The sequence below is a fragment of the Tupaia chinensis genome, unplaced genomic scaffold (assembly GCF_000334495.1).
Source record: "Tupaia chinensis unplaced genomic scaffold, TupChi_1.0 Scaffold139943_1, whole genome shotgun sequence".
NCBI classification, from domain to species: Eukaryota; Metazoa; Chordata; class Mammalia; order Scandentia; family Tupaiidae; genus Tupaia; species Tupaia belangeri.
The window spans coordinates 2382572-2394086 of record NW_006199822.1 but is presented as its reverse complement, the minus strand read 5'-3'; the positions used below and the strand labels follow the sequence as shown (position 1 = coordinate 2394086).

Genomic DNA, 11515 nt, shown 5'->3' with positions numbered 1-11515 from the left:
TGTGTCTTTGTTTTTTTTTTTTTTTTAGAGGTTTTTGCTATAGGGCACGTGCACTCGCCAGACAGAGCAGACAGAGAGACAGAAAGTGAGAAATCACCCTCCCAGGGGGGATGGCCATGCCGCAATCCCTTCTCCATTCTCCTCTTGGGATCTTGGGCATGAACACACATGCGCCCGGCATGAGTTTTAAGCCACCGGATCCGGGACGCAAATCGTGGTTGACTACATGGGAGTCCAGCGACATAGCCATTATGCTAACTGCTGGTCCCCTGACAAAAGTTTTTTAAAAACACAGTTAAGAGGGCCAGCAGGTAACATAGTGGTTGAAGCGCTGAACTACTATGTGGTTGATGACAGTTTGAGTCCTGGAACCAGCAACCATTTTTAAAAATAATTTTTTGAGAGGTTTTTGTTATAGGTTGTGTGTACTCACCAGAAAGAGAGAGACAGACAGACAGAAAGCGAGAAATCACCCCCCTGGGGGGATGGCCACACTGCAATCCCTTCTCCTCCATTCTGCTCTTGGGATCTTGGGCACACACGCAATGCGCCCGGTGTGAGTTTAAGCCACCGTGTCTGGGACTCGAACCGTGGTAGGCTACATGGGAGTCCAGCAACATAGCCGTTACGCCAACTGCTGGTCCCAGACCCAGTAGCTTTAAACTCATGCCCGGCGTGTGTGTGTGCATGCCCAGAATCCTGAGAGGACAATGGAGGGGAAGGGACTGAGGCATGGCCATCCCTCCTGGGAAGGTGATTTCTTACTTTCTCTAAGTCTCTGTCTCCCAGAGAGCACACACACCCTATAGCAAAAATTTCTCAAAAACAACAACACATGCACACACTTAAGGGGCCAGCAGGTGGCAGTGGTTAAGGCACTGGACTCCCACATGGCTGACCACGGTTTGCACCCTGGACCCAGTGGCTTGAAAACGATGTCAGCATGTGTGCACATGTGTTCAAAATCTTGAGAAGAGAATGGAGAAGGGTTGTGGTGTGGCAATCCTCCTGGGGGATGACTTTTCCCTTTCTCCCTCACTCTCTGGTGAGCACATATGCCCTATGACAAAAACCAAAACTAAAACCAAACAAAAAAAGCAGTTAATCATAATTTACCCTAGATAAAATAAATGGGAGCCATCGTTTAACAAGGCCTATCTTTTTTTTTTTTTTTTTTTGGAGGGTTTTTTTTCCATAGGGGGGGGGGCGCTCCCCGCATAGGGTGCGTGCGCTCGCCAGACAGGTAGAGACAGACAGAAAGCGAGAAATCACCCCCTGGGGGGATGGCCATGCCACAATCCCTACTCCTCCGTTCTCCTCTCGGGATCTTGGGCACGCACACACACGAGAGTTTTAAGCCACCGGGTCCGGGACGCGAACCACAGTCGACTACGTGGGAGTCCAGCAACATAGCCATTAGGCTAACTGCTGGTTCCCGACAAGGCCTATCTTCTCCAAGGCTCCTGGAAATTCCTCTGCAAGCACAGGCTCAAACTCCTCTGATGAAGAACAGGTCCAGGTGGTGTTTTCTGTTTGCCACCTCTTGTAGGTACTGCGCTCTGAGAACTGCACCCAGGTGCTCCTGAGCTCACTGCAGCCACTAGGGGGCACTGCCAACAGAAGCAGATTGGGACAGTTCTTACTCTGGTCTAGGGTTTTCTGGCAAAAACAATTGCATGCGCCTCTTAATTGCAGCTCCTGATGGTGGTCCCTCTTCAAGGAGGTGCAGCTAATGCTGGGACCGCCAAGACTTTCCAGTGTTGCACATCGCTCCTGATGCCCTAAACTTGTTCTCAATTCTGCAAGTAGTCTGCTCATTTAAGTCTGAACCATTTGGATTAGATTCTGTTTCCTGCAGGAACCCCAATGATAAGTCCATAAGAAATCCTTTATTGATGTTACCTAGGAGAGTGATATTCTGAATCGCCAACATTAACCAGGTTAATTCTGGTATTTCATTGGTAGGACTAGAGAATAATTTGACTAAATTTCTAAACTAACTGATTGGAACATATGCCTCCAAATTTTATTGCCTTCTCAGCACCAACACCTTAGAACACGTTAAAATAATGGCCAGTATGTTCAAATCGTCTGAGTGTGCCTTTACGATTTCCTTTCGTGTCCACAACACATTATTGGAATGATGCTGGAAATGGTCTTCCTCTAATTGGATTGGATTCAGTTCAATAGGCAATATCACAATATGTATAAGGAAACTGGCAATGATCTCATTATGCTTGTTGCAAATTTCACTAATTGTCCTCAAAACTTTTTTTTTTTTTTAAGAGAGATTTTTCCTATAGGGCGCATGGGCTTGCCAGAGAGGTAGAGAGACAGAAAGTGAGAAATCACCACCCCCCCCAGGAGGGATCACAACACACGGCAATCCCTTCTCTTCCATTTTTCTTTTGGAATTTTGGGCATGCACGCAATGTGCCCAGTGTGAGTTTCAGGTCTTCAAGTCTAGGACACAAACCACAGTCATGTGGGAGTCCAGCAATATGACCATTACGCCATCTGCTGGTCCTTCAAAACATCTTTTTAAGCCTTTTGTTTCCTCTTTCTATAAAGTGCATGCACTTACCAGAGAGAAAGAGAGTCAGAGTCAGACAGAGGGAAAATGAGAAACTATCCCACAGGTTTGGCCATGCCACACTCCCTTCTCTTCCATTCTCCTCTTGGGATTTTGGGTATGCATGCACACGTGCCCAGTGTGATTTTCAAGCCATCATGTCTGGGACTCGAACCATGGAGTTGGCCATATGGAATCAAGCTGCCTTAATCTCCATGCCACCTGCTTGCCCCTTAAATTCTATTTTTGAAATTCATTATAGAAAGCATGTGTGCAAGGGGAAAAAATATTTGACAGATGGAAAAATGTGAACTTCTCTGTTTAAAAAATATATTGCATACATCATGATGGGGACTTTAGGTAAAATGTGCAAGTAATTTTTAAAAAAAGAAAGAAAGCATGTGTGCACACCCCTGCATGTGTATGGGGGAGGGCATCCTTGACAGGGTCTCCTCATTGACGAGCTCCTTTCTCCACTCCTCCAGCTCCTCAGGATCTTGGGCACACGTGTGCATACCCTGCATGTTTCTGGTCAGCCAGGCTGAGGATCTGAACTGGTAGCCAGCCACGTGGCTTCCAGCACCTCAGTTCACATGCTCTCAACTGCACCACTGAGGCTGCACCTCAAAAATGTATTTTAAAGCTTTTCTTTTTTGCCAGGATCCAATAAAGTTCAACTGCTTTCCGATGTCTCTTTAAGCATCTTTTAGAGATACAGAGATGTGACTTTTTTTTTTGAGAGGTTTTCGCTATAGGGCACGTGCGCTCACCAGACAGAGAGAAACAGAGAGACAGAAAGCGAGAAATCACCCCCCAGGGGGGATGGTCACGCCGCAATCCCTTCTCCTCCATTCTCCTCTCGGGATCTTGGGCACGCATGCACACGCGCCCGGTGTGAGTTTTAAGCCACCGGGTCTGGGATGCGAACCACGGTCAACTACGTGGGAGTCCAGCGAGATGTGACTTTTTGTGGGTGACTCTCAGATCTAGCAGAACACCATACATACCTCAGTGGACTCAGATGGAGCTTTGGAGAATGCTAAGGGAGGTTCTGGCATTGCAAAGGATACGAGTTAGATATCGGGGAGGTGAGTTAGTCATTTCTAAGGCCAGTAAGTCTGGTGGGTTGGTCACCACCTGCCTCTTACTTTGATTTTTCTAAGGTTTTTATGCCAGAGGGCATGTGCACTCACCAGAGAGAAAGAGAGAGAGACAGCGAGAGGGAAAGTAAGAAATCACCCCCAGGGGGAAATGGCCACACTACAGTCCCTTCTTCTCCCAGGATTCTGGGCACGTAAGCACACATACCCAGTGTGATTTTCAAGCTGTGAGGTCTGGGACTCAAACTGTGGTTGGCCATGTGGGAGTCCAGCACTGTAACCACTAACCACCTGCTGGTTCCAGCGTCTTCCTCTTTCATGCCGAGACACACAGAGCAAATAGTATATTTTCACAACATGCTGGGGTAAATAGAGGGGGCTGCTTGGAGCTGGGAGTGTCCTCACAGAGGCTGCAGCTACCTCAGGTCCCCATTCCAAGGGTTACGATCTACACTTGTGGTATGCCCAGGAGATGGTGGGACCCAAAGTATGACACTCTTTGATTTCCATAATCCTGATTCCCAGGGTATTTTCATGTCCAATCCCCATCACCTTAGGTAAGCTGGTGTGTTTCTTCCTTGACTGAGCTATCCCCTTTGGCAGCCCCATACACCATTAACCTGGAAGAACAGAGACAAAGGAATCCTTTTTCAATGTTATTTATTCACAGTCAACTAGCTACATGAGAGGGGTAAACAATTAATAGGAGCTTTGTGGGGAAGCACAGGAGTAGGGTAGAAGGGTGGAATTTAAACAGAAAATAACTTTACAAACAGTTAAATCAAAGATTTACAGATACTCTTTTTTTTTTTTTTAAATAGTATCTTCTGAGGGTAACAGAGGAAGATAGAATCATCACAAATAAAATAAATTAGCTACTTCTGATCACTGCATTCTCCCAAATCAGTCTCTGAAAATGGTTTGCATTTTAGGCTCTCATGATTTGCAGATATTTTTGTGTGCAGATTTCCAACACAGAAAAATAAAGACCAATGCTGAGTAACAGATGAATACATTGCAGGAAAAAACTGAGCATGTGAAAATAGCTATCATCTGGTAGCAAAAATAGACTTATGCCAATGTGAATATCAAAATGAAAGCCATTCAGATAAATTTCCCAGTACATTGGACTATTATTCCTGTGATCATAAGAACGACTTCTTATTGCTCCTACTCATAACTAAAAGGTCTGAGGAAATTCTCAATGGCTGGAAGGTAGAAAATAACTCATAGAATATGGGTTCAACAGGCAAATTAAAATGATTATTTTTCTTCTGGGCTTGACATCTTTTATGGTAGAACAAGATCACTCACCATAAACCTGAAAATCAGATGAAGGATGGTGCTTGACGCCCAGGCAAATGACTGGCTTATGACTGGAAGTAATTAAAAGTAGACCATGAGAACAGTAGCAGCCCAAATGCAGTGAACATGAAACAAAAATTAGTTTGTATGTTTTTCTCCACCAGAGTCCTCCAGGAAGTACAGGAGGACGGTGGGGCTATTTGGACATCTGGTACTTGTCAGGTAACCGGAATGTTGTCCTGAAGTGAACACTCATCTGTTTAGTTGTACGGGAACCAGCCCGGCTCTGAGAGGTGAACTGCTTGGAGAAGCTGGGTCAAGGCTTTTATTATTACCCAGGTCTGAAGGAAATACCACTCTTAGGGTGCTCCCCTGGCCACACTGGAGGCGGTGGGCTCATTCCTGGAGGGATGTCCTGCAGTTTGGGGTAGGCACAGTGGCCATGGGAGCATCTGAAGTACGATGGGGTATCCTGCAGAAAGTCTCACTTCCGAAAATATCTGTGCAATTGACCACAACTTTGAGAAATAATTAGAACTAAGATAGAGTTTTAACCCTGTAGCTTACATGAGGCAGTGATTGGCATATTGAATGAAGAGATTTCAAAGTCCAGAAAGTTCAATTCCACCTCATTCTTCCCAAACAATGCCATGCTTCTGCACTCTTCATCTTAAAGACAGAAGATGTCCTAGGTGAATAAATTTGGTGAGAATATGCTTCTGAGCAAAGAAGCAGAAGGAAAGAAGTCAGTTCCCCCTCAAGATAGTTTCAAGATTCAACTATCAGGCTGCTTCACTGAAGCTGTTTACACTTGGGAAAGCCCTTTATAAAACTGGTAGTGACTGGTAGACTTTTAAATCTGCATGTAGTTCTGTACTGCAATTTATTCACATCCATCCTCATCTCAAATAAGACATCTACAGAGGTGATATTTGGTCCAGCTGTCTTGTGATTCCAAAATAAAGCATAAAATCAATGGAAATAATAGTACTGGGGCAATTATAGAATTTCCAAACACTTCATGACACAGCTACATCCAGACCGTAGGTTATGGTTTTGTCGTTTTGGCTTTTTTGAGCCAGCGTTGAGAGCAGGCCTATTTAACAGTCGATATGATTAAAATTGTACATTTATTCTCATGTTGTGAAAACTAAATTTGTTTTCCCCTTGTGTATCCTTAAATCTAGGCCTGCTTCCTCATCTCTGTGAGCAGAATTTGGATAAACGCGTGAAAAGAAAAGAACAAAGCACATACCAGAGGATCGGATTGTGTCGTTCGACTGCTTAGCAATGGAAATGATATTCACACTGTGTTCCCCTTGACGTCTCGATACAATGAAATAAATTAATCCAATATTTAACGAGTTGTTTTAAAATGCCAGTCACTTGCACGATTCTAGAAGGCTACTGATCCACTTTAAATGACTTTCCATTTGAAAAATGCAATACTGTCCAGCTGGTTATCTGGTGTCGTGACACTAAAAGATCATGCTTCTTTTCCTGTTATTTGTTTCATTATAACCTCATTCTTTTATTGCATTCTACATGCTTTGAAATTCTTTAAATATCTAAAAATATCAGCTGAAGCAATGTTTTTACCATATCACGTTAAACATGACATTCCATAGGATTTCTATGAACATTATAGCAAAAGGCTTAACAATTAGGCTTTGGTTTTAATGTGGTCTGGGCAGAAGTTGAAACTGTTTTGATAACACAATTCAACTACTGAGCTAATTTCCTTCTTGTAATTTGAAATAACACATTAAAAAAAACCCCCAAAAACCACAAACCAAGTTCCCCCTTTCAGTAGTTAGGATCTGTGCTATTCCAGACTGCTGCAAAACTCACAAAAGAGTGATATGAGGAAGAAAGAGAAGGAAAGGCATAAGACACTGAACGCTTTATCAGAACACAACACAAAGAACATCGATTCTCTATATTTGTCTATAAGGCAGATGGTTGAACTTTTTATACAAGATCTAAAATACGGTGCTTATTAAGAGGTAGAAAATACCAAAACAGTATTTAAGAAAAATATGTTGAGTTATGTGAAACAATCAGTTGTTTTCTTTTAGAAAGTCAAACTGCTATGTGAAATGTACTGTGTGTTTTATACTAAACTGGGACATCCTAGACTCAACAGAGATGGAGTCAAACAGGAGGGGTCAAAAAGCTAGGGTTGGGGTGGGAAACAGGAAATAGTTTCTTGTCAAGGATTCAGCTCTGGCTAAGAAGAAATTTCCTACAGATTCTCTGGGATGCCATTACGATGTTTAATTAAGGGGATTCTCTGATTCATGACAATTTCTCTGAGCAAGTGGGTACAATTTTGCATATAAGGCAATAGAACTATAGAGCAAGCTCAAATGCTTCCACTTCAAGGTGCCATATACCTCTTATATAAAAACATACATTCCACTGATCTCACACCATCCCCTAACCACTAAAATGCAAATGAAAATATCTTTCGGACTCCAGCACCGGCAGAATTGCTCTGTACGAGCAATTCAAGAGCTGTCTGAGGCTAAAAGATATCTAGGCTACCAAATTAAACTCAGGTAGCTTACGCATGGCTGAGTAACCCTGGGAATTATTCTTATATCTTAATGCACCTGGGAGAGGTTGATATTTTTTTCCTCCAACATAATTTTATAAGGCATAAATTTAAATGGAATTTTCCCTAACCTTTGGAAAATTAGTGTTAAAGCTTCTTTTTTTTTAAACCCACACATAACATTCAATCTTTCATTTTTATTAAATAGTTTTATATATAAAAAGAAATATCAAGGAGTGCTACATTCATATAAACAATCATGATAACATCTGAAATTGTAAAGAAACCTACTGAAGAAAATATATACTTATATAGTTACAATGCTAGGCTAAGCACAAGTGATCGTTCTAGATAATACCTTTTATATATACAGACACAGGCGTGTGCTGCTTCTAGAAGCAAACACCGGAGAAGTACACTAACACATCTTTCTTCTTTACTTTTTCACCACAAGACAGGATGGTCCAGTCTGGAAAAACCAAGATCTTTTCTAAGTTCCAAGTAGGTGCCATTGCTCACCCATGAGTCGTCATCGGATTTCCTATGGAAGATGAAACAATTTCCTTGTAGATCCTTGAAACGATTGTCATATTGTATCTTTTCCCTCCTTTCCTCAGTTATTTATTTATTTATTACTTAGTAAGAGGGCACATGTACTTGCCTGAGAGACAGAGAGAAGAATGTACTCCCTAATGGGGCATGGTCACACCACAATACCGTCTTCATCTCTCCCTTCTTTGAGGATTCTGGGCATGCACGCACACAGCCTGGCATGTGAGTCAAGCTGTTGGGCTGGGACTCGAGCTGCCTGGTTGCCCATGTGGGATCCGGCTGCCTTAATCAAGAGGCCACGGAGCTGGCTGGTTCCCTCCTTTCTTCCCCACTTTTCCACTATGACCCTCACATGCATTCATCGTCCTTGAGGGCACTAGAAGTCTGGAAACCATTTTGTGACTTCTGACTTTAATGTCTCGAACTTAAAGGTTGTGAGAAGTGGTGCTTCTTTGTTTTTTTTTTTTTTTTTCGTTTTTGGAGAGTCTTTCACTATAGGGCCCGTGCTCTCGCCAGACAGACAGAGAGAGACAGAGAGACAGAAAGCGAGAAATCACCCCCCAGGGGGGATGGTCACGCCGCAATCCCTTCTCCTCCATTCTCCTCTCGGGATCTTGGGCATGCACGCACACAAGCCCAGCATGAGTTTTAAGCCACCGGGTCCGGGACGTGAACTGCGGTCGACTACGTGGGAGTCCAGCGACATAGCCATTACACTAACTGCTGGTTCCCGAGAAGTGGTGCTTCTGAGAGGACTGTAGGGAGAATTAGTTGGACATAAAATATAGATGGGATGATAGTCACTACCCTTGACAATGACTACAGAAAAGCTCTACATCAACCAAGTTGTTCAGAGAAAGTGATATGTTAACCTGAAAAAAGAAAAAAAAGAAAGAAAGGAAGGAAGGAAGGAAGGAAGGAAGGAAGGAAGGAAGGAAGGAAGGAAGAAAGAAAGAAAGAAAGAAAGAAAGAAAGAAAGAAAGAAAGAAAGAAAGAAAGAAAGAAAGAAAGAAAGAAAAAGGAATTGGAATTGGAATCCCGAACAGTTTGGAGGAATAGTCCTGGTTTACCATTCTTTCACAGATCAAAATTCAAAAGGCACAGAAGGGTCTTCAAAAGCTTCATGGAAAAATGTGTATGATGAAAAAACTATGCATGGATTTCAAACCTCTTTTGCACGAAAATAAACTTGCATTTTAATTTCAGTTTTTACAATCTTTCCGAAGTCCTCTCACATACCTAAACGTTTTTCTCCTACCCTTGTCTCAGATTCACGGTTCTTCTCCTCGGAGGCAGTGATATTATCCATTTCAACGTTTCAAAGAAATTCCACACATGTGTGTGCACGCATGTATACACACATGCTCCACCCTCTCCAAGTTTTATACAATGAAGTACTGGACAGTATTCCACCCCTTGAGGTTTTGACAGAACAACGTATACTGGACATCATTTCCCATTACACAGGAGGGCAGTGGTCAGAAAACTATGATGTGAAGGTCAAATCTAGCCTCTGCCTCTTGGAAATACTGTTTGATTGGAATCTAGCTATGCCCACTTGTTTAAATACTGCCCATGGCTGCTTTCTGCTGGACAGCTGGTTGAATAACTGCTACTAGGACCTTATGGCCCACAAAGTCAAAGATACTTACCATTTACTCTTTACAGGGAAAGCTTAGAATTCTAGCAAGAAGGGATTTCTCACTTTCTTTTTAAACAGTTGCATGATATTCCATTTAAAGGATGGATCAATTAATCTAATTGATCTAACAAGTAAACAATGGGCACTTACATTGTTTTCAAACTAGGCATATGCTATTTTGTATGTGTGTGAGTATAGTTACGCTGAAAATTTCCTTAATTTGCACTGCTGGCTCAAAGATTTGTGATTTGCATTAGTAGTGTCATATGTTTTATTAGAGAAGTGGAGAGTACTTGTTTTTCCCACACTCCTGAAAATGTAGATTTTTATCGTGCTTGTTTTCTTATTCCAATAAAGGGATGCGTTTAAAAGGATCCAATCTGTGTGTATCAGATGGTTTGCTATAAAACAAAGAAGCCCGCCCCAGCCTGAGTTGCAGCTTCCACTTAGAATTTCCAGATGTTTTTGTTGTTCCTAAGTATTAATTGCAGTGTCTAAGCCCCCATGTTCCTTTCTGAAATCTTTTTTGCAGGTTTGTATTTTGAAAAAATAAGAGTTCTAAGCAAGATTACTACTGATGAATGACTCTGGCTGGCCTTTTCTCCAATTTCATTTTTAATTCTCTCCACCCAATTTATGACAATTTTACATTCGATCGAAAGGAAAAAGGGCAACGGCACCCAGATGCAGCAGCCTTCAGTCCTTTTTCATTCCACACATATTTTCTTAAATAACATGTATTATATTAGGTCATCTGGAAAGTGATGACGTATTTTCCTATGCAAAATGACCCAATGACTCAACATATTCCGTATCTTCATTTAAATATTTTCCACAGACTTTGGTGGGGGATGGTCACTCTAAATGCTTTCATATTAGATTCAGTTGATAAACTTCCTTAAGTAGGCTTTGAGACAATTTGTTACCACAATTTTTAATGTTTTTAAGAAACACTATAATAAACATCTTAATACATATGAAATCTTTTTTTTTAAGAGAGATTTTTTTCTTTTTTTTGCGTGATATTTTCACTATAGGGTGCGTGTGCTTGGCGGGGAGACAGAGAGAGACAGAGTGACAGAAAGCGAGAAATCACCCCCAGGGGGGATGGTCATGCCGCAATCCCTTCTCCTCCATTCTCCTCTCGGGATCTTGGGCACGCACGCACACGCGCCCGACGTGAGTTTTAAGCTACCAGGTCCAGGACACGAACCATGGTCGACTACATGGGAGTCCAGCGACATAGCCATTATGCTAACTGCTGGTCCCCATGTATAATTTTTAACGCTCAGAGATACCTTAAATAAGTTAGGAAACAACATATAGATTACCTGATGACTAGAAACAATTGCAGAGGCTCAAGAAGTATGAACAACCAACAAAAGGCCTCTCCCTCAAGGGAAATCATCAAGCCTACATCACCCATAGTAAGTACAATGGACATCGTGGACATGTCTGATAAGGAATTCAGAATATTTGTAGTGACCAAACTAACTGAGATGGAAGACAAAAGAGACAAGGAGCTTCATGAGATGAGGAAGTCCTTTCATGACTTGAAAGAAGAAATGGATACCTTAAACAAGAACCAGATGGAACTTCTAGAGTTAAAGAATGTGATACAGGAAATCAATACCTCCCTTGAAAGTATTAAAAGTAGGTTAGACCAGGCAGAAGATCGAATCTCTAATGTAGAAGACAAAACATCTGGGAACCAGCAGTTAGTGTAAAGGCTATGTCGCTGGACTCCCACGTAGTCCACCGCGGCTCGCATCCTGGACCCCGTGACC

The 11515-nt window shown here is 42.3% G+C and overlaps 1 protein-coding gene across 5 annotated transcripts in view; it reads right to left on the bottom strand.

Moving 5' to 3' along the window:
* Positions 1-4315: 4315 nt before the first annotated feature.
* Positions 4316-11515, bottom strand: part of OSBPL3 (oxysterol binding protein like 3) — a 226841-nt gene continuing 219641 nt past the window's right edge. For all 5 annotated transcript variants that reach the window (XM_027765935.1, XM_027765934.1, XM_027765936.1 and 2 more), the window contains one exon: positions 4316-8075. In XM_027765935.1, coding sequence (XP_027621736.1) covers positions 7979-8075 — 97 coding nt within the window. In that variant the 3' untranslated portion in view covers positions 4316-7978. The remainder of the gene's footprint in view (positions 8076-11515) is intronic.